The following is a 27500-nucleotide window of genomic DNA, read 5'->3' on the forward strand; positions in this document are numbered from 1 at the left end:
CAGTGCCATAGTATTGGACTGCCATAATGTAATACTGAATATCTAGAACCACTATAATACACACACCTACCTCTGAAATCTCTCCCACTGACACACACACACACTTTAACCACTCACAGCTCCAAGAATACTGTACCACTGCATAGCTAAGGCGACTAAGGCTATGAGCTTATGTGCTCGCTCACTCATTCGCTCACTCATTCGCTCACACACCCCACTGTGGTGTGGCTGCAGTGTGTGCTACCAGCCTGTTTCTCACTAATGCTGCGTTCTATTTGTCCATTCAAGTCGTTTTTCGAGCTGTTTTCACCAGTTCAAAGTTCACACGCCACGGCAACACCACTCCTGCCGCTATGGCAACAACAGTCCTCACCAGTTCAAAGTTCACACGCCACAGCAACACCACTCTTGCCGCCATGGCAACAACAGTCCTCATCCCTGCAGCCATCGCCACGGCAACAACACTCCTGCCGCCATGACGATGCTCACTCAGGTGCGTCCTGGTACCTGTGGCTCATGGTGCTGAAGAATGTATCCACCCCTTCCTCCTCATCCTCCTCCTCCTCCCCTGATTGGTTGCCGTCCTCTTCCTGTTCCGCCTCCTTCTCCTCCATTGGAGGTTGCTCAGTGGAGCCCTTGTTGGCCCCTCCCTCTACCTGTGTGTGGGTGTGGCCTGAGTCATGCTCCTCCTGCACAACAGCGTCGGAACTCTGAGGGGCGGTCAGGGGGACATCTGGGGACTTGAGTTCCTCTACAAGACAGACACATACACACACAGAGAGGGAGAGAGAGACAAACACACATACATTTTGCACACCGTGTACACACAAGCAAGTACACAGACGTACAGTACATAAAGACACATACAAATAGGCCCACATGAGCAAACTGAGTGACTTGGGTGGGGGGGGGGGGGGGTGGGGGTGAGTGAGTGAGTGAGTGTGTGAGTGCGTGTGTGCGTGTTTTACCTGAAACGTGCGTATGTGTCCTCTGGTCCTGTGTGTGTGTGTGTGTGTGTGTGTGTGTGTGTTTTACCTGAAGCGTGTGTGTGAGTGTCCTCTGGTCCTGAGGGTGTGTGTTTGTGTCTGTGTGTGTGTGTGTGTGTGTGTGAGTGTGAGTGTGTGTTTAAGCTGAAGCGTGTGTGTGTGAGTGACCTCTGGTCCTGTGGGTGTATGTGTGTGTGTGTGTGTGTGTGTGTGTGTGTGTGTGTGTGTGTGTGTGTGTGTGAGAGAGAGTGTGTGTTCTACCTGACGCGTGTGTGTGAGTGTCCTCTGGTCCGGTGGTGGGTGTGTGTGGGGGCTCAGGTGAAGGATCAGCCTTTGGTCCAGCGTCAGTCGCAGGTAACCCCGCCTCAGGCAGGCCAGTCAGCTCCAACTGAGAAGAACTGCTCGCCTCTCGCTTCCTACACAACACACACACACCATAATTATCATAATCATCACTATCACCACCCACACCACCAGTACCACCATCACTATCACCACCCACACCACCATCACTATCACCACCACCACCATCACTATGACCACCACCACCATCACTATCACCATCCACACCACCATCACCACCCACACCACCATCACTATCACCACCACCACCATCACTATCACCACCATCACTATGACCACCACCACCATCACTATCACCATCCACACCACCATCACCATCACCATCACCACCCACACCACCATCACCACCCACACCACCACAATCATCCCTTACTGTATCCTAATCACCATTATCATGACCATCATCATCATCATCACAGTGTGTGTGTGTGTGTGTGTGTGTGTGTGTGTGTGTGTGGTGACTCTGGCTTACCTGTGACCAAGGTGTGGACTGGTCTGATTAATGGGCCTCACCTGTTAGGGAATAATACCACGTCAAGCTGTTACACAAACCACAAGCGGGCACGCACACACACACACACACACTGTTTCACACACCACACGCACGCGCACAGGCACAGGCGCATGCACATACACACCGTTTCGCACACACACGCACACACCTACACTGTTGCATTGAATTGAATTGACATGCCTTAATGGCATCTTCAACCCCCTTACTAGGGCTGGTCGATATATCGGTATTACGACTACGACCGATATATTTTTGAAAACGATATGTAGTTGAGACAATATCGTAATACCGGTATTATGTCAAATAATGGGCCATTTTATCAAAGCTACTCTGTGTTCAGACCATTCAGATAGCCACAGCTCTGCTCAACTGCGCCCCTGCGTGTGCACGTTCTCCCTCGCAGCACTACAAACTTTCAAACATGACGGACACGGAGTCAGATTTTGTTTACCTTGATCAGAGGTTGGTGCTGATGCCTATTCCGTCGGCACATCAACGGCTAGACCGAGAATTCTCGTTGTGAAATCAAAATGAGATTGGCCTGTGATTGGCCTGTGCCTGTGATTGGCCTGTGCCAATCAGGGTCGATTGAATATTGTTATTTGCACAGCCCTCAGAGCAACTGTATGCCTATTGGTATATGTTATTGATTACACCTTTTTGCACAGCTATGTTAGAGCAGTCTGAAATGAATATAATTAAAACCGGCTGTGTTGTCATAATTGTTGTATTGAGTGAATATATGAAGCACTTCGCTCTTTCTGTTTGAAATATCAATATCGAATCGATATCGTATATCGCCAATCAGCCCCAAAATATCGGGATATCAGTTTTGGTCCATATCGCCCAGCATACCCCTTACTTGGTATATATGCAGATTGGAGTGGATCCATCATGGCCTGAGTCATGAAAAGTAAACTCTTTGAATCTGCTCAAACCCTTTCATCACCAGAGAGGTCAGAGCCTGGAGTCACCAATTCAGCAAGTTTAACATTCAAAAATCACACTGTATTATCCACATTCACAATATGTACACTCATCAACACTCTATGAACCATTTAATATCATTGGTATTGTTATAAACATTGTACAATAACCTCCACCATCACTCAACATGTTCTAAATGCCTTTTTTAAAAATCTGATACCGCAATGGCGCAGTCCACCTCACCAAGATCACAGAATTCATAGTTTACCTACATGTTATTTTACCACTACACCCCTGCACACGCGCGCACACACACACACACACACACACACACACACAGCTCTTATTTACCACTACACCCCTGGATGTAACCGCCCCTTTGTTCTTATCACTCATGCCCAGCATAGCCTTAATCCCTCTCCAAGCACAGGAAGCATTGCCATTCTTAGCTCATCTTCCACCTTGTCCTTAAACTGGATTTTGGCCCATTTTATTTCCTTCCTCACCATCCTTTGATCATCTTTTCTTTGGTGTATGTCATTCTGTTGGAAAGCTATTTTTTCCTTATTAAGAACATGCTCAAGTGATCTACTCATCCAGGGTTTATTATCGGGGCATAATGTGATCGTCTTTGTGGGAATAATCATTTGCTCACTGTTTCTCTCACACACACACTCACACACACACACACACACACACACTGTGTCTCTCTCTCCCGGCCGGTACCTTCTGGGGCTTGACGGCGGCGATGGGGGGTGACCCCGGGGGGCTCAGGGTCAGGAGGTCAGGGTTGAAAGTTCGGCTTGCGATCTGCATGCACTCCTCCAGTGTCCTCAGGAACGTGCTGCAGGTGGACTTCACCAGACCGCCCATGTCCCCACCCGCCTGGCACACGCACGCACACACACACAAACACACGCGCACATGCACACACACACACAAATAAGCATCATGTGACTAAGCTAATTGCATATGTGTAACTTTGTGTGTGTGTGTGTGTGTGTGTGTGTGTGTGTGTGTGTGTGTGCACATGTACAGTATGTGTGTACAGAAGCAAGTCGCTCTGGTATATGGTGTGTATGTGAGTGTGTGTGTACAGAAAGACAGTAGTTTTGGTATATGTTTAGCTCATGACCCAAACACTATGTGTGTGAATTAGAGGTGTTTGTGGCTCTTCCCTTGAGTGGAAAGCTGAAGGAGTGTGTGTGTGTATGTGTGTGTGTGTGTGTGTGTGTGTGTGTGTGGTGATGTTTATACAGCAGAGGTGTGTTGAGAGGAAAGACAGTAATCCCTAGCATGGAATGTGTGTGTATGGGTGTGTATGGGTGTGTGTGTGTGTGTGTGTGTATATATACACACCTCTGTGGAGAGCGGCAGGTCTACATCTGGACTGTCTTTGATCTTGTTGACCTGCTGGAGCAGGAGGTCACAGTACAGACGCAGCTCCGACATCTTGGTCTTCAGTGCCTCTGTGTTCTCCTGAAGCTCTGTACACACACACACACACACACACACACACACGCACACACATAGCAAAGTTTAAAGGCACAGTGCTTTGTTCATAACACACATGCACTGAACACTATTCTGCATACTTAATGAAGTGTCTCAGGCTGAGCCCAACACTATTCTGCATACTTAAGGAGTACCAAAGGGAGAGGCGCCATTTGATTGGCTATTTAAGATCATGTCAACCACCTTTTGAAACAATCTTTTGACTCTTCATCCAAGAACACTTTACTTTACACAAAATGCCTCTTCCTCTAATGCAGCCAATCAAAGGGCTCACACAGGAAGGGCACAATAAGCATGTGTGTATTTGTGTGCATGCATCTGCTGTGTGTGTGTGTGTGTGTGTGTGTCTCACACCCTTCTCTCTTTTAGTGCGGTTGTCGGTGAGGTATGTGTGTGTGTGTGTGTGTGTGTGTGTGTGTGTGTGTGTGTGTGTGTGTCTCACCCTTCTCTCTCTTGGTGCGGTTGTCTGTGAGGTGTGTGTGTGTGTGTGTGTCTCACCCTTCTCTGTCTTGGTGCGGTTGTCTGTGAGGTGTGTGTGTGTGTGTGTCTCACCCTTCTCTCTCTTGGTGCGGTTGTCTGTGAGGCAGGCCTTAGCGGTGCCCAGTGCCACCAGCCACTTCTGCCTCTCGGCCGCGTTGATGGCGCGCAGGTAGAAATACTGCTCCCCAGGGATGGTGAGGTCCACACGCGTGAAGTCTGACGGGTGCACTGGACACACACACACACACACACACACACACACACACACACACACACAGACACAGACACAGACACAAAGAGTGGAGCTTGAACCGGATCTGGGATCTCACTGGATGTTCTCTAAGACAGTGTGTCACTCTGAATCACTCTGGGGTGCAATGCATTCAGTGTTCAACAGTGATAAATCCTAGAGGACTTTTAATCTGACACAGGAATAGGATGTCACTGGATAAGACACTGACGGGGCAGTGATCTCACTAGATCACTGACAGGGACAGGATCTCACTAGATCACTGAGGTTGACAGAAGCTCACTAGATCACTGACGGGGAAAGGAGCTCACTAGATCACTGACGTGGAGAGGAGCTCACTAGATCACTGACGGGGACAGGATCTTACTAGATCACTGATAGGGGCAGGATCTCACTGGATCACCAACTCTGATAACCACCTGACTTTTTTTAGAAGGGGGTCAGGATCTCACTGGATCACTGACAGGGGGTCCAGATCTCACTGGATCACTGATAGGGCAGGATCTCACTAGATCACCAATTCTGATAACCACCTGACTGTTTTTTTTTTTGTCTAATCCAAGCCTCTATGAGCCTCAAACCCAAGACACTATCCTGTCATCAAGTGATAAAGCTTTTTTGAATAGTTTGAATCCTTCAGAGCAGACACACTCATGACTCACAGCACTGCTGCATCATCAGCAGCTGCCATGTCTGTGTCATGTTCCGAGCGACAGTTCTTTTATCTGAGTCAGGGATGAGCTCAGAGGAGTCTGCACACTTATCAGTTCACACCAGTTGATGTGAGAATGAATCGGAGTCTGCACACTTATCAGTTCCCCAGCACTGTGCTACACTATCAGCACTGCCAGCAGTTAACAGAGAGAGAGACACCCTGTACGTACTTTGGATCTCACAGAGAGGGGGACAGGGGGGGACAATGACAGAGAGAGAGAGAGACAGAGAGACAGAGACAGAGACAGAGCTAGGCTGTACCTTGGATCTCACAGACAGAGATCTTGATGCTGCCCTTGCAGCCCTTCCAGGCTTCCTCCTGGGAGTCGTAGTACGACAGAGTGCCCCCATCCAACACGAACCAGCGCGGCTGCCAACCTGGAGAGAGGAGAAGACAGTGTGGGAAGGTTCGAGAGGACAGAGTGGCAATGCATCATGTGCTGGCACATTCTGTTGTTATTCTGTCATGTCAATCATTTCACATCAAGGCCCCTGAAGCCTGAGAACATGGGACAATGGCCTCAACTGACCAAGTTAATGACTCTCTGTGATGTCCCCATATTTTAATAAGCTTGCAGAATTTGTTATAATGAATATATAACTCTAATAGCAACTGCTATACTTCCTGCTGTTAGAATACTGGGGCAGTGACATTCTGCAGAGGAGCTTGACCCAGATTTGGGAGAGTCAGGCAGGATTTGAGGGTTTTAGTTTTGGAGATCTGCAGAAACTAGAACAACTGGGTGTGTAGACAAACTAATTTCCAAATATGTGAAGTGAAGCCTATTGCGTTGAGCAGGTCCAGCCTGTATTGTCATCACTGAGCCGCAGCTGTAACTAAATACCAGCACACACCAGTCCTCCGAGTCCCCCCCCACACTTTATGACTGTTTATTATATGTTACGACTGACTTACTAAGAGGGCATCAGACTTTATTTGATGTCACTGATTTAGCCAAACTAAGCTACTTTAACCTGAATTTAACGTTATATAACTGCATGAAAATAACCGAAATCACCACATCTGTCATCTGTCGTTGACTGTCGTTTAGCTAAAGTTAAATTAATTTATGTTAACGTCACATTACTGAGGCAGGCATGTTGGCAAACTAGCCTACTGTAAATATGGGTAGCAGCTAACGTTAACACAACCAGATAATTTCACAACCTACAGTAAACAGCCTGTAAACAGAGAGGCTAACGTTACCGGGTTAATTTAACTGGCTAACGTTATAGGCTTAAAGACGCTACACAGTTACAACCGACTAGGCGACTGTAAGAGCTGGATGGCCAGCCAGGGATGCGAAGAGACAAAGTGTTCAATATTGTGGCTTAACTTCGGCTGCTTTACTTAGTAACACCTAAGATAGATATCTAGAAAGCTAGTCAAATTAGCCGAGTATAGATTAATTTGTTAGCTTGTTCTTAGCTAACGTTACATTGCTGCTGCTTGGCTAGCTAACGAGCAATAGGCTGCTAAATGTAAACATTCGATGAAACACGCCGTTTGTCAGTAATCATATTCAGAAAAGCAACATACCACTGATGTAGTTTGTCCACTTATAAAGTACTCCCTCCATATTTTCTTGATTTCGTGGTTGGTCACATAGTAGCCTACATCGGCATGAAATGACTTTTGAGGAGCTCACTGTAATTCCAACGTAGATTCGCCGACCGTAGTTACCAAGCTTATGCCATGTAAACAACTGACTAGAAAGGCGTAAAGTGTACGTGAATTCCGTTCCATGTGATCAAACGTAAACCATCCCGTAGTCTGTGACAGCACTTGGAATTCGCAACTCAAATCCTTCGCTTCTCCATTCACACCAACGCCTTGAATGTTCGTAGCCGGGGCGGGCGGGCCTTCAACATCACAAAAGAGCTCCAATCAGCTGTGACTACTCATGATATAAGGCGTTTCTTTTAATGCAGCAAACCAATAGCAAGAAGGTGGGTGGGACGTCTAAAAGGAAAACTTGGGCTGTTGGTACTAGTGCTGGAATGCTAGAAAACTTGCATGCCACGTAGTCGGCGTTATTGCCACTAGCTAACGGGATTTTGGTGTGCTTATTTGTTTGTAATCACCTTAGAATAAACATCACTCTGTTCAAGAGGAAATATGTTGCAAATTATGTTCAGTTTCCTTTTACTGTTCGTCCACTTAAATGTGGACTGTGCAAAACTTCCGGAACCAGAGGTGAAGATTGAAGTTATGTCCAAGCCTTTCCTCTGTCACCGAAAGTCCAAGTATGGAGACATTCTTCTGGTGCACTACGAGGGCTTTCTGGAGAGTAACGGCACCATGTTCCACTCCAGGTGATACATCTGCGTAACCGCAATAATGCATGCGAAGTTCTGATGTAGTATGATATTTGTAACATGTTAACTGAGGTTTAGCTACACCTGCTCCTTTAATTCTGTTTGAGTAAATGAACTGGTGGACTAGCCAGGTCGGGTCTGATAGAGTAATGCTGTGGACTAGTGGACTAGCCAGTGGGGTTTGACTCATGAGGATTCTGCTAAAATAACGCTGTGTGTGTCTCCCAGCCGGCAGCAGGGGGATAAGAACCCGATGTGGTTCACGTTGGGCATCCGAGAGGTCATCCAGGGCTGGGATAAGGGCTTGCAGAATATGTGCGCTGGCGAGAGGAGGAAGCTGACCATCCCACCCGCTCTCGCCTACGGCAAGGAGGGCAAAGGTGAGACCTCAACCTACCCCTCCTCAATCACCCTAAACTGCCCCTTCTCAATCACCCCAACCTATCCCAACCTACCCCTCCACAATCACCCTAACCCTCCACAATCACCCCAAACTGCCCCTGCTGTGCCGCCAGAGAGCACACTGATTTCCCCCTGTTCTGTTCCCTTTCTATGGTTCCAGGTAAGATCCCACCAGAGAGCACACTGATCTTCGACATTGAGGTGATGGAAATCCGCAACGGACCGCGCTCCCACGAGTCCTTCCAGGAGATGGACCTCAACGACGACTGGAGGCTCTCCAGGCAGGAGGTACTATATGTGTGTGTGTGTGTGTGCGCGTGTGTGTATACAGTAGTGACTGTTGTGTAACTAGAAGAGATGTTTGAGCCACAACAGTCTGAGTGTGTGTGTGTGTCAGACAGAGCCACAACAGTCTGTGTGTGTGTCTGTCTGGACCACAGCTGTGTGTGTGCAGCATGTGTGTGTGTGTGTGTGTGTGTGTTTGTGCGTGTGTGTGTGTCAGAGTCACAACAATCTGTGTGTGTGTCTGTCTGGGCCACAGCTGTGTGTGTGTGTGTGTGTGTGTGTGTGTGTGAGCCCTGGCGGTGACTGTTCTCCCTCATGTGACTAGGTGAAGGAGTACCTGAGGAAGGAGTTTGAGAGACACGGTTATGCCGCCAATGACACACACCACGAGGTGATGGTGGAGGACATATTCAAGAAGGAGGACGAGGATGAGGATGGGTTCATCTCCGCTCGAGAGTTCACCTACAAACACGACGAACTGTAGCCACCTTCACACACCCTCTCTAGTCATGTTTGCATTTAAAGGAACACACCAATTTTTTGGCAAATTAGCATATTTTGATGTCTAAACCAGAGTTAGATGGTGTCAGACTGGGTGATTTTGATGTCTAAACCAGAGTGAGACGGTGTCAGACTGGGTGATTTTGATGTCTAAACCAGAGTTAGACGGTGTCAGACTGGGTGATTTTGCAGGCACAGAGAAGAGAGGTATCTATCCTCTTATCTAACTCTCGGGAAGATTTCGAATAAGCTTATTTCTCAGAAAGGTGGCTTGTTTCTTTAAGGACACTTCAACATGCCGCCATTAACATTTCAGTGGAGTGCAGTGGTGTCTTCAGTCCGTGGACATGATTTTAGATTCCCAAAATATATAGGCAAGAAGGAGAAGAGAAGGGTAGGTGTTCAGAGTGTGTTGGGAGTGGAGAGTGAGTGTGTGGATGTGTAGTGAGTGGAGCGTGAGTGTTGGGTGTCCCTGGGTTGTGCTTGTCAGGATGTATCATGTGTGTGTGCTTAACTCACCACCAGACAGATAGCAGCTGTCTAATAACATGGCCATGATCTCCACCTGTCTATGAAGGTGTGGTCTTCTGTCACTGAAACAGCAGCATCAATTGCAACAACAATACTCAGGAACAGTGGCCAGCAGCATGGCTCAGGAACTGGCCCTGTGTAGCGTCAGCTTCAGAAGGCCAGACGTCCTGAAGGCCCTCCTTCTACCAGTGCACTCAGCCTCTGGAGAGCTGAAATTCCTCTCATCACCAGTAGAGGGAGTGTTGTCTTTGCTACTGCTCAGGCATCCTCTGAACTTTATGCCCCAGGAGAGAATCACCTGTCCCAACCCTCACCTGTCCCTCCTCTCCACCCCCTGCCTTTGTGCCTGTATTTGTATGTATTTATTTTGTTACCTTTGTCTGTATTTTTCTCAGTTTTTTTCTCAGTTCTGACTGGCTATATCACTGTGAGTTTGGCTTTAATGAGATTGAAATGAAACCAGTGGAAATGACCACCTTGTTCTCAATGTTTCTGCGTGACCTGAACATGCCATTTGTGCCTATTCATTAGGCCAGTATAAATATTAGAGGTTTTTGAGCACGCACACACACACACGCACACAGGAAGTGACAGCTATAATATTGTGGAACAGTTTGTTGGATTTGACAAAAAACGTTTTGGATTAAAATCTCAGACTGCACCCTAATCTCATCACAGATTCTGTTTGGCCGCTTGGCCTGTTGGTTGCCCTCCCTTTGACCAGCTCAGAAGACGTGCTAGACTGCTGATTGGGTGTTAGCGCTGTGCATGAGAATTTGAGCTTATCCACACATGAGAAGATAAGCTTTTTCCAACATGGCAACTGGCATTCAATACCATTTTAAAATTACAAATATTCAGCAAAAGGCACTTATAATTTAGGATTTACAATTTTACAAATTAAGATCAACAACTGAGCTAGTAAGCTATGAGGCCTGTTGAGAGTAAGCACAAGGCATTAACATAGTCAATGTGGCAAATGTTCCAGAGAGAGTGTAGTGGCAGTGTGTTAGAGGTACTGGTAATGCCAGGTGAGATGAGTCCTCAGCCGCTTACACATCGCAACAACAAACTCCAACAGTTAGGTTAGTGTGCATCATCAGTCTATGTTGGTTGGATGGAATTGTTTGAGTTTGACCAAAGATCCTTTAGAACACTTTGGTTTGACTGTTCTGGGCAGTCTGGAGCAGAAAGTTGGTTTTCTGAACATTCTAAAGTCTGTAACCAACAGCTGCAAACTTTGGAATGTTGGGGTTAGTTGTCTAGGCAACTTTAGAATGCTGGGATTTGTTTGGTATTTCTTGGGGCTGTGAACAAGCACCTTTTTAGGAGATCCTTGTTCTTGGGAGGTACAGAGTGCACTGCCAATCTCACTGTATGCCCTGAGGAGCCAGCTTCCTCATTCACGCTCTCTGTTTCCCATGACAGGCCGTGCCTGATGCTCATGAGTGACGGAGGAACAAGCCCAACACTGTCCCCCAATTACATAACACACACATTCAGTGCTAACTGCTATTTTAGAGCCAGGGATTATAATGAACCTGTTTTTCACTTCATCTCCGGGGATGGTTTTCACTTCATCTCTGAGGATGGTGCTGCCAGCAATCTGTCACACACACTCTCACCACACCCATGCACACACACACAGGATCACAAGACACAACCTGAAAAAAATCTGGAGAAAAAAATCTGTCAGTTCCTAATATACTCATGCAGACACACAGTTACAAGTCAAAGGAACTCAATCCAAGTTCATTGGTATACATTATGTATACAAATCAGTTACTGTTCATAAATAGAATAATGCCAAATAAATGATGGCTGTGTTTAATGTGATATGGTCTCCACCTGTCTATGAAGGTGTGGTCTTCTGTCACTGAAACAGCAGCACCAGGACAATAGTATGTTGTTAAATGGGATACTGGCTAAGGCTCTGGGCTAGTATGCTGTATCCAGAAAAGTTGGGTTTGATTTCCGGCTGCCACCTTGTGCAAGGCACTAAACGCCTAGTTGCTCTGACGAGACTGCCCTGTAATTGACGTCTGTAAGTCGCTTTGGATATATAAGACCAATAAAACAAATAACAATAATAAATGTCTATTCCAGACACTGAAATATATTTGAACAATGCTGCTGTCAGACGTGACATTGTTGAAATTTTCTTGAACATTACATCGTGTAATTACATGGCCATATAGGCTACATTACACCGTGTCATCCTTCTTTAAGCAAGAGTACAGTGCCTGCATGCTCTCGTTGACAACAGATTTTTCACTGTCGTTTGATAACTAAACAACATTTGACTGATGACCTGTTTGTGATGACAACTTTATTTCATGAATACAAATCTTCATTAACCATTAATGTACTTCAGTAAATGACTATAAGCTACAATAGACTGCATCACATACCCTCAAGACCAATGGTCTTTGCCTTCGGTCAGTATTGGTGCGTAATTGTCAGCGTACACCGTAGGCTACACCTGCTCAAAGTGGTCACTTATCCAGCGCGACCAACCAACACCAGCAGCAAACACCTGTCAGACAGATGCGGCACGCCCTGTCAGCCAATCAGTGTTGTGCAAAATGGACGTACTGTATATGGACGTAAGCGGACGGTAAGCCATGTTTAGTAACACTCGTCACCAACACCAAAATTAAATTATCCTTCATAATAATTATCACAACTTCAATCAAATAATAAATAAGTATCCCTTCAACAACGTATGACAAATTGCAGACAAACATTGATACGAACAATCAAAGGTGCCAGGGCGATCTGGCTTTTAAATATTCTTCATTCTTTTTGCTACTTTTGAATCCTTCAGTTGTGGGGAGAACAGAGGTGGTATCCATTTACGGGAGACGGGCTCCAGGCTATTCATAGCCTGCTGTGCACTTAAAACCACAGCCCCTGTCATGACAACCACATTCCCAAAAAACGTTCAGTTTGCACACAGTGTAAACGATTGTAAGCATAAACCCATATCCCATTCGCAACAATTCATTGTCGTTATTTGGCCACAGCAGCCGTGGTGTCATGAAAGTTGTTGTGTTCGGGTAGAGTCACCCGAATTCTCCGTTTCTCCTTAAAGCGCCCAGAGCGCGAGACGCGCAGGTTCCGCCGAGAGGTGTGCTCGTTAAATGCAGACTCTTCCTGGGAGTCGTCATACGTCTCGTCGGAGATGAGGCTGGAATTCATGTTATCCTGGGAGTCCACATTTTGTTTGGAGCCGTCGGCCGCGTTCTCTGCGTTCTCCGCGTTCTCCAAGTCCTTCAGCACCTGGTCTTTCTTCTTCCTCACCGTGAGGGACTTCCACCAAGGGTATCTCGCGGCCATGGCGTCCTTTAATCTCTATAAATATAGAATGGATAGATTACTACGCGTATAGGCAGACTAGCAGAGCCAGAGTAGGCTACCTTAATAACAATTAAACAGAAACGGAGATTCTGAGATGTATTCTTTTTTAAAGAGTCACTCACCTGAGGTCACAGGGGATTCAGACTGGTTTGGTCACCTGTTCAGTTCTGAGTGATTCTTTTCTGAAGACCTTCCCACCTGACATTAGTGGTACAGCAGCACAACAACACACTGACTGTCTCTGATAAAAACAGACACACCAACACGCCAAATGTGCTGTTTACCGTATCCCTATCAAAGTCACACAGAGCTATGACTGTCACAGGCCGCTCGTACACAGCTTACCTGCAGGCAAACCTGTTGCACCTCCCACAGCCTTGTCCTTACTGGCGTGGACACAAACTTGCACACACACACACACACACACACACACACAAAAAAGGGTGCAGGGGCACTGGGAACCGGTTTCTGGGCCTTCAGGTAGTGATTTGGTAAAGAATGTCCTCAAGGGCCACTCCTAGTAAGCCAGTCCTCTCAAAGCCGCAGATTGCCATGGTAAACCACCCCAGCTCCTGAGCAGGATGAGTCAGCCATGTTTCACTGGTTTCAGCTTGTCACGGTACCGAGCTGAGTTACCTTCAATCAAAGTGGGTGTGGCCAAGGAAGCAGAGACAGTGGTTGAGAATGGACCAAAAAATTTAATGATGGCTTGAATACAACACAAGCAGAGGGGTCCATAGAAAAATTACTAAACTAATAAAGAAAAAACTAGCAATAATTCTTCAAAAATTCCGATAGATTTTACAGGTGACTATTTTCCAAATACAGGGTCATAACACGTTGCGCATCACCAACAAAATCAAGACTGCCATCAAATGAAACAGAGGGGTACATATACCTGGCGACCAGCACCATTCACATAGACAGGGGAACAATAAACAATCAATTACTACATAAAAGACAAGACAGACCCTGATTCACAAGCATACAGATGTGACCTATGCCCTAGCAGTTATATCAAAAAAACATTGCTAAATAGTACACCCTATTGCTTGTGTTAAGAATAAAGATTGCAGTGTTTTGATCAGGACCGTTACGAACGTCCCCCACAGCAATAAACAGAATGGCACAGCTCAATGCCGCCCGGAACCAATAAATCGTCCGTAGTGTCTCGTCGGCCCCCTTTGCCACCGGACCTTCAGAGCCAGAACGAGAGAACACAACAGTCGGTAACTTATGTCTGATCAGCATTCATGTTTTACTCAAGCTTACGCATATAACATACAATGTACAAACATAGCAGCTAGTTGTCTTGTGTCATACCTTGCCTTACATGAAACATTACAACATAATGGGAAATAGTGTTAGGTGAGTGCAAATGTCCACAGTGATAGCCACGTAGCTATGGCCCAAAGTTACACTCTTGCGCAACAGCACGTTGCCGTCGCCACATAGACCCAGTCCATTCTGTCCATAAGATCGGTTATGATCTCCCAATGCTGCCAACCATAAGGTAACAGTCCATAATGTGGTGTCAGTCATTTAGTGAATGTTAATATTAATGTTGTGTATGCATGTGTGGGTACATAACCACTGATATGGAGGTTAGATGAGTGCCGACAGGGCACAAGTCCTGTGAGGTCATGTCTTGACCGTCACACACCCCCCCACCTCTGGTCTCACGCCGGCAGGCGGGAGAGGAAGTCAGCGGTGGTGTTATTCCGTCCAGGGACGTGGCTTATGGTGAACCGGTATGGCTGCATGGACAGATACCAGCGGGTGATGCGAGCATTAGAATTTCACATGCGATCCATCCACTGCAGCGGCCGGTGATCTGTCTCCAGGAGGAACTCACAGCCCAAGAGATAGTACCTGAAGGTGTCAAGGGCTCATTTCACCACCAGGCACTCCTTATCGACCGTGGAGTAGCGCACCTCCCTGGGGAACAGTTTCCGGCTGATGTACGCCACCGGATGCCACTGACCAGGTTCCCCCTGGAGGAGCACCGCCCCTATGCCGGTATTGGAAGCATCAGTTTGCAACACAAACTGCTGTTCAAAATTAGGACAGTACAAAACAGGCTGGTTACATAAGGCATGCTGAATGTCTTGGAAGGACTTCTTGGCCTCCTCAGACCATTGGACCTGGACTGGACAGTTCTTACGGGTCAGGTCTGTCAGGGCTGCCACCCGGCCAGCAAAGTTGGGCACAAATCTCCTATACCATCCAGCCATACCCAAGAAGGATCGCACCTGGGTCTTTGTCTGTGGCAGGGGACATTTCTGAATGGCTTCCAGCTTCTGTACCTGAGGCTTAATGACCCCTCCCCCGATCACATAGCCCTTTTTGCACACTTGGCAGGATTGAGGGTGAGACCTGCAGCCGCAATCTTCTGCAACACCTCCTGAAGATGTTGGAGATGCTGTCCCCATGATGAACTTTACACGATGACGTCATCCATATACGCCCCTGCGTAGCCATTAGTTCCTGTGAGCACCCAGTCCATCAACCTCTGGAAGGTTGCCGGGGCTCCATGTAACCCAAATGGCATTACTGAGAACTAGAAAAGGCCCCACAGGGTCCGGAAGGCAGTAAGCCCCTTTAGCAGAATCATGGAGGGGGACCTGCCAATAACCTTTGGCCAGATCCAAGGTAGTTACCCACTTTGCAGAGCCTAGACAGTTCACCAAGTCATCGATCCGGGGTGTCGGATATGAGTCGAACTTGGAGACTGAATTCAGGTACCTGATGTCCACACAAAATCTCAACGTCCCATCCTTCTTAGGCACTAATAAGACTGGACTACACCAATCGCTCTTGGATGGCTCAATGATGCCCATGGTCTTCATCTGCTCCATCTCCTCCTTCAGAGCAGCAAGGAGACGCTCAGGGATCCGATAACTCAGGCGACAGGGGACTGCCCCCTGACACAGGGAGATGTGGTGGTCTACCAGCCGGGTGCGCCCTGGCTTCTCCTTGAGCAAAGCTGGACTACAGAGCTGACGGATATCAGCTTGCTAGGCAGGGGAGAGGTGACTGAGGTCGAAGGCGCCCTCTGATGGTAACGGTAGGTACTGCTCCTCCACCTCATCCTCATCCTGCACACACCGGATCATGAACACATCAGTCCTTGGTGCGGGACGCTCGCACCACTCCTTCAAGAGGTTGATGTGCAGCACCCGTCTGGACCTCTTTTTCCCCGGCTTGGAAACCTCATATGTGGTGGATCCCAGTCGGCGAGTGACATGGAAAGGACCCTGCCACTTCGCCAGCAGCTTGCTGTTGTCACTGGGCAGCATCACCAGCACTTTGTCTCCGACTTGAAAACTACGGGCTCTGGCTTTCTGATCATAGTAGGTCCTCTGTCATTGTTGCGCCTTCAAGGTTTTGCTGGGCAAGCTCTCCCATACTCTTCAGTCTCTCCTTCATTTGGAAAACATAGGAGAGGGTGTTCTGTGTCTGGGGGACCTGCTCTTGTCCCATCCAGCTCTCCTTCAGCAACGACAGTGGTCCCCGCACCTCCCGGCCATAAAGCAGCTCGAACGGTAAATATCCTGTTGAGGCCTGCGGGACTTCTCGATAAGCAAAAAGAAGATATGGGAGCCAGTTGTCCCAGTCGGTGCCGGTTTTGTCCACAAACTACCGCAACATCTGCTTCAGGGTTTGGTTAAACCGCTCCGTTAACCCATCCGTCTGCGGATGATAAGGGGTAGTCCGAATGCCCTTGATCTCCAACAACCTGTAGGCCTGTTTAATAAGCTTAGACATAAAGTTGGACCCCTGATCGGTAATTATGGCCCTAGGGAACCCCACCCTGGAGAAAAGCTGCATGAGACAGGTAGCTATGGTTTTGGCCTTCACCCCCTTAAGCGCAAACACCTCAGGATACCTGGTGGCATAGTCTGTAATGACCAGCATGAAGCAATTCCCAGCCTTGCTACGCTCGAGGGGACCCACAACATCCATCCCCAACTGTTCAAAGGGTGTACCCACTATTGGAAGAGGCTCTAAAGAGACCTTGGGGGGACCGTCTTACAAAAGTCTGCAATGTCCTTGGCCATCTTTGGCCAAAAAAAAATGCCGGCTGACTCGGGCACGGGTCTTCTCTCTCCCTAAATGCCCTGCCCAGGGGACAGAATGGCTCAAATCAAGGACTATCTCTCTGACCTTCTGAGGAACAACCATCCTTGCTCCCACCCCTCCCCCTTTATATAGCACTCCATTCCTGAGGGAAAACTCCTGCCCTGACTCCTCTTTCCCATCACCACTAAGCTGCTCTCCCTTCAAAATCTGCTGATATATAGGGCCAATGACTGGATCCTGCTGCTGCATCAACCCAATATCTTGTGGGATCTTTACTGGCACCTCCAGCTGCTCTGAGTTGGACTCCTCCTGCCCGTGAGCCACCCCAAACTGGAATTTCTCCTGCCTTCTCTGCTGCTTAGGTTTCCTAGTCTTTCCCGGCTGAGCTTCAATATCACCATCATAGAACGGCAATGCCGAAAGCGGCATCTCTACCTCACTCTTCTTAGCCATAGCCCCTGTCACTGTCATGTTACACCCACTGCTAACAGGAACTAAATCGAGCAAAATGGGAAAATCCTGGCCCAAAATCATTTGATATGGCAGATTATCGACCACCCCAACCTCCAGTAGGTAAGTCTGTCCCAAAACCCCCACATGCACCCTTGCAGTTGGATAACATCTGTCCTCCCCATGTACGCAGCGTAGTTGGGTCAACACCGTGTAGTTTCTAAGATGTGCTGGCACTAGGTCAGGGGACACCAGGGACTGCATACTACCTGTGTCTACAAGTGCACTAACCTCTTGTCCATTCAGAACTACCACGCAACAATGGAGACTTAAGTGTTTCTTCGGGAGACTAGCTCTAGTTACTGTGCAAAGAGTGGATTGGTTGTCTGGGTTATTGGGGCACTTCGGCTTTATATGACCTTCCTGTCCACACTGAAAACAGACTGGAACCTTGGGGCCGCTAGATCTAAAAGGAAGGGCTTTCTTTGAACGGACCACCCTTATCAACCGCAGACCTCCCTTCACTGCTGGTCTTCTTGGGTGGCTGAGACTGACGGTGGGGTCTGTTAGATTCTCTGCTCACCTTCCATTTGGCATATGTCCAGGGCTGGGCCTTCCGACGGGCCGACACAAAGATGTCCGCCAACGCTGCAGCATCAGCAGCCGAGCTGGGGTCCCGTTCTCAAATCCACACCTGGAGCTCTGGAGCCACGAGGCGTAGGAACTGCTCCAGAAGGATCTGTTCCCCAATCTGCTCTTTGCTGTGGTGTTGTGGCTGACCCATCTTTGGTAAAGGTCCCGTAGCCGGACATACAGCTCCTTAGGGGACTCATCGTCCCCTACCTGGGCACCCCGGAACTGCAGTCGGTATGTCTCCTGGTGTATGTCATACTTATCCAGTATGGCCGCCTTCACCTGCTCATAATCCAGGGCCTCTTCCTGATCCATATTGATGTAGGCAGCCCTAGCCTTGCCCGTCAGTAGGGGCACTAGCCTAACTACCCAGTCAGTTGTCGGCCACTGACACGCCACCGCTACCCTCTCAAATATGATGAGATAGTGCTCAATATCATCGCTGTCACACAAGCACTGGAGTCGAGGCTCCCGTTCTACATGCCCTCTAACCTGACTGCTTGAACGGGGTAATCCCAGTGGTGGTGTGAAGCGTCAACCCGTGGCGGAAGATCCTCCTCCCAGCGCCTCTGGAACATGGCTCGGAATTGCGTAGGGACGTCCTCCCAGGTCGGGGGTGGTCCTCTCCTGCACCTCCCGCTGGAGAAGACTGAATTGATGTTGTATTGTCCTCCACTGTCGCGATGTCTCCTGTTCCATGCGCTCATCCCGGTCCTGCTGCTGCGCCATCTGGGTGCGGATCAGGTCCCGCAGATCCTGCAGGGAGGCATCCTCGGCCAGACTAGCCAATTCAGGTTCCTCGTCACCAGCCTCTTCTCTCCTAGCTGTCCCGTCATCTTGCTGCATACTGTTTTTCTTTGGGGGCATGGCGGTGTTCACGGGGGGGCCTGGAGAATCACTCAAAAGTAGTAGGAAGCATAGAAAAATCTGAAAGGGCGTGCCGGGGAAAAAAAAACCCCTCAATACTGCCCTCTAATGGCCATCCCACTTCTGACACCAGTTGTCACGGTACCGAGCGAAGTTACCTTCCATCAAAGTGGGTGTGGCCAAGGAAGCAGAGGCAGTGGTTAAGAATGGACCAAAAAATGTAATGACGTGGCTTGAATACAACACAAGCAGAGGGGTCCATAAAAAAATTACCAAACTAATAAAGAAAAAACTAGCAATAATTCTTCAAAAATTCCGATAGATTTTACAGGTGACTATTTTCCAAATACAGGGTCGTAACACTCACGTTGCGCATCACCAACAACATCAAGACTGCCATCAAATGAAACAGAGGGGTACATATACCTGGCGACCAGCACCATTCACATAGACGGGGAAACAATAAACAATCAATTAATACATAAAAGACAAGACAGACCCTGATTCACAAGCATACAGATGTGACCTATGCCCTAGCAGTTATATCAAAAAAACATTGCTAAATAGTACACCCTATTGCTTGTGTTAAGAATAAAGATCGCGGTGGTTTGATCAGGACTGTCGCGAACATCCCCCACAGCAATAAACAGAATGGCACGGCTCAATGCCGCCCTGAACCAATAAATCGTCCATAGTGTCTCGTCGGCCCCCTTTGCCACCGGACCTTCAGAGCCAGAACGAGAGAACACAACAGTCGGTAACTTATGTCTGATCAGCATTCATGTTTTACTCAAGCTTACGCATATAACATACAACGTACAAACATAGCAGCTAGTTGTCTTGTGTCATACCTTGCCTTACATGAAACATTACAACATAATGGGAAATAGTGTTAGGTGAGTGCAAATGTCCACAGTGATTGCCACGTAGCTATGGCCCAAAGTTACACTCTTGCGCAACAGCACGTTGCTGTTGCTACACCTGATTTTGAAGGTCATATGAAGGACAGGTAAACACACCTGTCATGGCCTCTGGGGCGGGTTTAACACTTTCACTACAGATTAGATGAAGTAGATAGTCAGACTTCAGATACACATCTAAAATAAACGGTTTAGTTCTTGACACTTAGTGTGACATTAAGTAGGACTATATACAAGGAATTCTGGGTAAAGTAGGACACTGGGGGCAAAGTGTCTAATATCTATAGTCCAACATGAGTCAGTCTTTAGTGTCTAATATCTATAGTCCAACATGAGACAGTCTTTAGTGTCTAATTGCTATAGTCCAACATGAGACAGCCTGTGTCTGATATCTATAGTCCAACATGAGAGTTTTTATTGTCTAATATCTATAGTCCAACATAAGAGTCTTTATTGTCTAATATCTATAGTCCAACATGAGTCAGCCTTTATTGTCTAATATCTAAGTCCAACATGAGACAGTCTGTGCCTAATATCTATAGTCCAACATGAGACAGTCTGTGCCTAATATCTATAGTCCAACATGAGACAGCCTTTATTGTTGTGAAACTGTCTAATTTACATTAGACTAGTATATGAGCAAAAGTAAGATTGGCCTCACCCTACAGACCAGTCTAAAAGAGCTTTGTGAAATCGGTCCCTGTTGCAATGAATGGTTTAGGTATGAAAAGACTTATAGCAGCTTGATGCTTTTGGCAACTGTTAAAGGTACAGGTCATGGAAATCAACATAGAGCCAATAACTCTTACAATTTTAATCATCAAAATATATTTTATAAACAATTAATAAAATTAAACAAAGGGTTGCACAATCAAAAACACATTTCACAAAATAAATACCAGAGGGTGATTTAAACGTGTGCATGATCAAAGGTTTGGGTTGCATAGTCTCTCTAAGCCAGATGAACATGCATAAATATAACATAATATATTATGATATTGCATACATTGTGGCCTACAGCACAGATCTAGAACCGGAGACCAGGCGTTCTGTGCAAGTAGCCTACAGCACAGATCTAGAACCGGAGAGGATTAAAGTCAGAATCAGACCAAACTAGAATCTTTGGTACAACCTGGTAGAAGTGGAATTTATAAAGGTCGCTTGAGTTCATTATGTAGGTTTAGCTCGTAGTCTATCGGATCTAAATCCAGACAGGACAAACAGGACGTGACACACAGCCTCTAGGGGCCCGGCCCGTCCACAAGCACAAGTTCGGAGTTGCCCCCTTGGGCTTAGTGACACTATGCAGCAGGTGGGGGGGAGTTGGCCCCTTGGGCTTAGTGACACTATGCAGCGGGGGGGGGGGATTTCGGAAATCAGCATCATAACATCTATGATTGTAGAATCACTGAAGAAACATGCACACGGAAATGACTCTTGCAATTAATGATATACACTCAAAATGATATCTTTTTTTTCTTCAAAAATACTTTTCAACAAATGTATTTATAAAACATTTAAAAATATCAAATAATGAAATTCATTCAACTTCTCTGATGTTAGGGCTCTCTTTTCATCACTACTGGCAGATAGAAGCTTTAAGAAGATAGAACCCATTCCAACAGCCAGGCCATTGGCAACACACACATATCACTGCATTACCATGGCAACACACACATCACACTGCATTACCATGGCAACACACATATCACACCGCATTACCACGAGCAGATGTGGAATGTCATCAGAGTCACCTGGGCCCCAGGATATGGCTAAGGGTAGGAGTGTCTTTCGCACATTTGTAAACAATGGCACCGATTTTGTTTTGTTTTTCTTATCTTATTATGAATGACATTCTTGGTTATTTTAGTCACAATTCATAACATAATGTTCCCTACACAGGAGAAAACTATTTGTTTTCAAATCACAGATACTTAAGACAGGCAAATAAACATTCTGGAGTGACTATTTACAGAATGCAAGAAAGAACACTGAACACAGGTAACATAAATACAAAAAGTCAGATCATTCTTGGTAATTAAAAGTGCTTAGCATTTAAATTTTTCTCAATCAGTCTTTTGTTTTAGGAGAGAATGGCACCTTCTGCATGGTCTTAAGTTATGACATCTTTAAAGGTTGGGCAGAGGGATGGTATTCACCCACATTGTTCCCTTGAACAACGTGTATGGTTTGTGTGTGTGTGTGTGTGGGGGGGGAGAGACGTCCCTCTGACCATCTGTATCAGTGTGTCCTGCTCAGATAGAGTGTTCTTATTTACTGTTGTGGAAGGACGTCCCAGTGTCTAGTAAAACAGTAGGTTACAGTGTTCATTTTCAGGTCCAGTTAAAACACAATGCTCTTGTGCAGAGTTAGAGCAGGACATGTTCATGTTCCTCTGAAAGAGAGAGTCCTCACGTTCCTCTGAAAATGAGAGTCCTCACGTTCATCTGAAAGTGAGAGTCCTCATGTTCATCTGAAAAAGCTCATACCCACGTTTAGTTGAAAGAGAGTATCCTCATGTCCAGTTAGAACAGGACTCCCTTGGGTCACGTTAGAACAGTGAGAACATGACCTCTTCATGTCCAGTTAGAACAGGACCCCCTCGTGTCACGTTAGAACAGTGAGAACATGACCTCTTCATGTCCAGTTAGAACAGGACCCCCTCGTGTCACGTTAGAACAGGACCCCCTCGTGTCACGTTAGAACAGGACGTCCTCGTGCTCGATCAGCAGCTGGATGATCACTTTCTGGTAGCGCATGTCGTTGAGGGACGCCAGAGTCTCCTGGTCAGGGGGATGCATTAGCGTAGGTCCAAACACGATGCCCAAATTCTCTGCATTCATGAAGTTGTCCTTCTCATGCAGGGTCACCCTGTTAGAACGAAATGTGGTCAGCAGGGGTCTGATAGCTGCCATGGGAGACCAAAGATACAGAGCTGCGCAGATGTGGACACAGGTGTGTGAGTTGAGCTGATCATGTGTGTGTGACCAACCTCTTGAGGTGCATCATCAGGTATCGGAGCGTCTCGTAGTGGGCTGGAGGCAGCTGCAGCAAGCCCTCATGGATGGCCTCTAACCGAGCATCAGGGTCTGGGATCTCTACACACACACACACACACACACACACACACACACCCACACGCGCCGTGCGGTGTAGTGTTGTACAGGTGTTGTAAAGGTGCCAGGTGGGGTCTAGTGTAGTACAGATGTTGTACACGTAGCAGGTGATGTGTAGTATTGTGAGGTGTGGTGTGTAGTATTGTACAGGTGAGGTGTGGTGTGTATTATTGTACAGGTGAGGTGTGGTGTGTAGTATTGTACAGTGTGTGGCGTGTAGTATTGTACAGGTGATGTGTGGTGTGTTACAGAGGTGTGGTGTGTAGTATTGTACAGGTGATGTGTGGTGTGTAGTATTGTACAGGTGAAGTGTGGTGTGTAGTATTGTACAGGTGAGGTGTGGTGTGTTACAGATGAGGTGTGGTGTGTACTATTGTACAGGTGATGTGTGGTGTGTAGTATTGAGCAGGTGAGGTGTGGTGTGTAGTATTGTACAGGTGACGTGAGGTGTGGCGTGTACTATTGTACAGGTGATGTGTGGTGTGTAATATTGTACAGGTGAGGTGTGGTGTGTTACAGGTGAGGTGTAGCGGGACTGACTTGCGGCCTGGATGAAGGTGTTGTACAGGTCGTAGGTGATGACAGGGATCGGCAGGTCTCTCAGGTAGAGCTTCAGAACTCCAGCAATGATGTTAATGTCAGCGTAAGTTGCTGCACTTATGTCTGCTTTATCTCCATCTAAACAACAACAACAACAACAGTAATACGTGTGGGGCAGCCGTGGCCTACTGGTTAGTGCTTCGGACTTGTAACCGGAGGGTTGCCGGTTCGAACCCTGACCAGTAGGAATGGCTGAAGTGCCCTTGAGCAAGGCACCTAACCCCTCACTGCTCCCCGAGCGCCGCTGTAGCAGGCAGCTCACTGCGTCGGGATTGTGCTTCACCTCACTGTGTGTTCACTGTGTGCTGAGTGTGTTTCACTAATTCACGGATTGGGATAAATGTAGAGACCAAATTTCCCTCACGGGATCAAAAGAGTATATATACTTACCGGTAATACTATACTTATATACTTAAGTGTGTGTGTGTGTCTGTGAGAGAGAAAGAGAGAGTGTGTGTGTCTGCCTGTATAAGTGTGGTTGCATACCTCAGTGTGTGTGTTTGTGTGTCTGCCTGTATAAGTGTGGTTGCAAACCTCGATATGTGTTGCATACCTCGGTCAAAAGCCAGTTTGACGTCCTCTATGTGGTCAGTGAAACCAGAAACTCTGTATAAACCCTCTGACTTCAGGCCTGAACACAGAGACAACACAAGTTACATTTCTCTCACACACAAACACAAACACACACATGCACACACACACACACACACAGGGTCAGGGGTCAGATATACACACTCGCATACACATAAATACACACACACACACACACACACATACACAGACACACACACACACACACACATATAAACACACACACACAAATGCACACAAGCACACACACACACACGCACACGCACACGCGCACGCACACGCACACACACAGTACCTCTGTGCTCTATCTCGCGGATGCACATGTCCAGCACCATGGGCCGGGGTGCATTGTGGGCCTTCACCAGAGTGGTCAGGTCACAGCTGAACACCTTCTTAATCCGCCGCAGGTCCGGTTGGCAGTCGCTGGGGACCAGCTTAGAGCACTGCTTATGCACGTTCAAACCACAGTCTACACACACACACACACACACACACATAGACAGACAGTCAGTCAGAGTCATAGAGCACTGCTAATGCATATCTGAACTACAGTCTACTCACACACAAGGTCAGTCACACACAAAGTGTGTGTGCGCTTAAGGAAAAGTACTGAGTAAGTGTGTGTGACTCTGGTCCCGTCAGCTGTGACTGGTTCCAGCTGGTTCAGGAGTGAGGTGTGTGTGTGTGTGTGTGTATGTGTGTGTGTGTGTGTGTGTGTGTGTGTGTGTGTTCATGTTCGAGCTGATTCAGGCGTGAGAGGTGTGTGTGTGTATGTGTGAGTGTGTGTGTGTGTGTGTGTGTGTGAGAGGAATCTGATGACTGTGTACCGGTCGTGGGGCCACTCAGCGGAACCGCACGCAACACAAACCCCCTACTGTGAGCTCCATCCCCACGGCAACAAGCTGCCCCGCATCAGGACCCTGTGTACCCATGACAACATCAACAACACGCCGCCTTGTGACTCCGCCACATGCCCCAGGCCAGAAGAAATGCATAATAAATAAAGAAACGTATAAATACAGAATAAATAAAGAAATAAATAACTATTTCATCAAAGAACAGCAGGTCACGGTTACCAACACACATGTGTTACTCATGAGGAGGTCAGACATGGTCCTGGTTAGCCGCCAGAATGTGTGTGTGTGTGTGTATTATTATAGAGGCATTGGTAGGTATTATAAGAACCATTTTGAGAGTTGTTAATGCAAATAAAGATGTTTCCCGTAATTATTTAAAAAGGGTATGAATAATTTTGGACACAGCATTTTTCATAAAAAATGCTAAAAAAGATAAAAAACGATTATTTTTTTGATTCCATGTTTCTACCACATTGTTTTACAACCTTTTGGCATGTGGCAATGTCATTTTCAGTCAGAACAAACATATTGGTCAAGAGAAAATCAACATTAGATCAATATTTGCCAGGTATGAATCATTTTGTTCTTATATATATATATATATATATATATATATATATATATATATATACATACATATACATATATATATATATATACATATACATATATATATATATATACACACATATGTATATGTATATACACACTAATGCACAGTAATAGTGTCAATTATTGGCCTTTTGTTTTGATTTAGTTGTTTGTGTTTTGTTTTGTTTGTTTTTTGGGGGGGGGGAATATTGTTGTTGCATACCCCTCAAAAAATAAGTAGCTGTGCCCCTGTATGTATGTATGTGCGTATGTGTATATGAGTGTATGTATGTATGTATGTGTGTACAGTATGTATGTATGTATGTATGTATGTATGTATGTATGTATGTGTGTGTGTATGTGTGTATGAATGTATGTATGTATGTATGTATGTATGTATGTGTGTATGAGTGTATGTATGTATGTATATATATATATATATATATATATATATATATATATATATATATATGTATGTGTGTATGAATGTATGTATGTATGTATGTATGTATGTATGTATGTATGTATGTATGAGTGTATGTATGTATGAGTTTAGTGTATGTATGTATCCATGCGTCCATGGGCATAGCGAGAGTTTCACCCCAACACAGTCTGCATACCCATCGTAACTCCCGTTGTTAATGCAAACAGATGCAGGATGCTTCAGAAAGCAATTCTGATAATGTGTGTGTGTGTGTGTTTATGTGTGTGCCTGTGTTGCATATTGTGTTGTGTGTGCAAACAGTGTGTGTGTATATGTGTGTATGTATTACATGTGCAAACTGTGTGTGTGTGTGTATATGTGTGTATGTATTACATGTGCAAACTGTGTGTGTGTGTATATGTGTGTATGTATTACATGTGCAAACTGTGTGTGTGTTTGTGAGTTTGTATTGTGTGTGCATACTGAGTGTGTGGGTGTATATGTGTATGAATTGTGTGTGAAAAATATGTGTTTATGTGTGTGTGTGTGTGTGTGTGTGTGTGTGTGTGTGTGTGTGTGAGCCTGTGTGTGACTGTGCATGTGTGTGTGTGTGTCTCTGTGATCTTGCAGAGAAGCTGGACTGGTTTAGGCCTGCTGTCAGTGAGGAATGTTACACACCCACATCCACCCACCCACCCACACACACACACACACACACACACACTCACAAACACACACCGCAGGAAGTTTCTTGGCTGCCAAGGGCTGTCAGGACGCCCTTGTAAGACATTATATATGGTGTCACTGTAATCGTCCGTCCACCAGGAAGTTTTTTGCGATGGCTAATGTGTATTATTCAAGGCAATACCTAAAGAAGATTTGTGCTGATCTTAGTGCTTATATCCACATTTCAATAAAAAATGTATTCATCTTCTGCACTCAGGGGTCAAACAAGGTCAGTCACAGACACCGACACACCTACACACTTACACAATACACACATCATACTCACACACACAACACACACTTACACACTTACACAATACACACTACTCTTTAATTAGTGAATGACTGTGGGTTTACTAGTGTGATTGTGTGTGTGCATGCATGTGTGTGTGTGTGCGTGTGTGTGTGTGTGTGTGTATGCGTGTGTGTGTGTGTGTGTGTGTGTGTGTGTGTGTGTGTATGTGTGTGTACCTGAACAGCGGACACCCTGGGCGA

At 46.5% G+C, this 27500-nt stretch overlaps 4 protein-coding genes across 8 annotated transcripts in view; 1 reads left to right on the forward strand and 3 right to left on the reverse strand.

The window, feature by feature from the left end:
• plekha8 (pleckstrin homology domain containing, family A (phosphoinositide binding specific) member 8) overlaps positions 1–7569 on the reverse strand; it is a 26976-nt gene extending 19407 nt beyond the window's left edge. For 3 of the 4 annotated variants that reach the window (XR_006034831.1, XR_006034830.1, XM_042108399.1), the window contains exons 1-8: positions 7290–7568; positions 6011–6127; positions 4858–5013; positions 4150–4277; positions 3517–3675; positions 1822–1862; positions 1248–1402; positions 508–751 (exon numbers count right to left, since the gene is read on the reverse strand). Coding sequence is in view for 2 of the 4 variants with exons in the window: in XM_042108399.1 (XP_041964333.1) it covers positions 508–751; positions 1248–1402; positions 1822–1862; positions 3517–3675; positions 4150–4277; positions 4858–5013; positions 6011–6127; positions 7290–7329 (1040 nt within the window). In the remaining 2 variants the exon portion in view is untranslated. Of the gene's footprint in view, positions 1–507; positions 752–1247; positions 1403–1821; positions 1863–3516; positions 3676–4149; positions 4278–4857; positions 5014–6010; positions 6128–7289 lie in introns of all 4 variants that reach the window. The other variant, XM_042108400.1, reaches the window with a different exon arrangement.
• A 43-nt stretch (positions 7570–7612) lies between these two features.
• fkbp14 (FKBP prolyl isomerase 14) lies at positions 7613–11998 on the forward strand. Of its 2 annotated transcripts, XR_006034838.1 has the most exons (5): positions 7613–8065; positions 8297–8448; positions 8631–8758; positions 9081–9833; positions 11648–11998. XR_006034838.1 is itself a non-coding variant. In XM_042108454.1 (4 exons), the coding sequence occupies exons 1-4, from the start codon at positions 7869–7871 to the stop codon at positions 9237–9239; spliced, it is 636 nt and encodes a 211-aa protein (XP_041964388.1). In that variant the 5' UTR covers positions 7613–7868; the 3' UTR covers positions 9240–10259. The 2 variants fall into 2 exon arrangements, 1 of the variants encoding a protein (XP_041964388.1); XM_042108454.1 differs by lacking the exon at positions 11648–11998 and having other exon boundaries at positions 9081–10259.
• A 98-nt stretch (positions 11999–12096) lies between these two features.
• On the reverse strand, positions 12097–13521 carry LOC121721481 (proline-rich protein 15-like). The gene is made up of 2 exons (XM_042108461.1): positions 13270–13521; positions 12097–13141 (listed from the first exon to the last, which is right to left on the reverse strand). The coding sequence occupies exon 2, from the start codon at positions 13124–13126 to the stop codon at positions 12800–12802; it is 327 nt and encodes a 108-aa protein (XP_041964395.1). The 5' UTR covers positions 13127–13141; positions 13270–13521; the 3' UTR covers positions 12097–12799.
• A 7378-nt stretch (positions 13522–20899) lies between these two features.
• The window catches only part of chn2 (chimerin 2), a 47600-nt gene continuing 40999 nt past the window's right edge, over positions 20900–27500 (reverse strand). The window contains exons 8-13 of the mRNA XM_042108422.1: positions 27477–27500; positions 24703–24876; positions 24370–24447; positions 23757–23894; positions 23093–23198; positions 20900–22971 (exon numbers count right to left, since the gene is read on the reverse strand). The exon at positions 27477–27500 is cut by the window's right edge and continues 61 nt beyond it. Coding sequence (XP_041964356.1) covers positions 22800–22971; positions 23093–23198; positions 23757–23894; positions 24370–24447; positions 24703–24876; positions 27477–27500 — 692 coding nt within the window. The 3' untranslated portion in view covers positions 20900–22799. The remainder of the gene's footprint in view (positions 22972–23092; positions 23199–23756; positions 23895–24369; positions 24448–24702; positions 24877–27476) is intronic.

The sequence above is a fragment of the Alosa sapidissima genome, chromosome 10 (genome assembly GCF_018492685.1).
Source record: "Alosa sapidissima isolate fAloSap1 chromosome 10, fAloSap1.pri, whole genome shotgun sequence".
Classification (NCBI taxonomy): domain Eukaryota; kingdom Metazoa; phylum Chordata; class Actinopteri; order Clupeiformes; family Clupeidae; genus Alosa; species Alosa sapidissima.

What these genes read in the sequence shown, in the direction of transcription:
- fkbp14 (XM_042108454.1), top strand. Translation starts at nt 7,869, where the DNA reads ATGTTGCAAATTATGTTCAGTTTCCTTTTACTGTTCGTCCACTTAAAT. An exon ending in GGCACCATGTTCCACTCCAG is followed by an intron (nt 8,066 to 8,296) that starts GTGATACATCTG and finishes TGTGTCTCCCAG; the next exon opens with CCGGCAGCAGGGGGATAAGA. An exon ending in CTACGGCAAGGAGGGCAAAG is followed by an intron (nt 8,449 to 8,630) that starts GTGAGACCTCAA and finishes CTATGGTTCCAG; the next exon opens with GTAAGATCCCACCAGAGAGC.
- LOC121721481 (XM_042108461.1), bottom strand. Translation starts at nt 13,126, where the DNA reads ATGGCCGCGAGATACCCTTGGTGGAAGTCCCTCACGGTGAGGAAGAAG.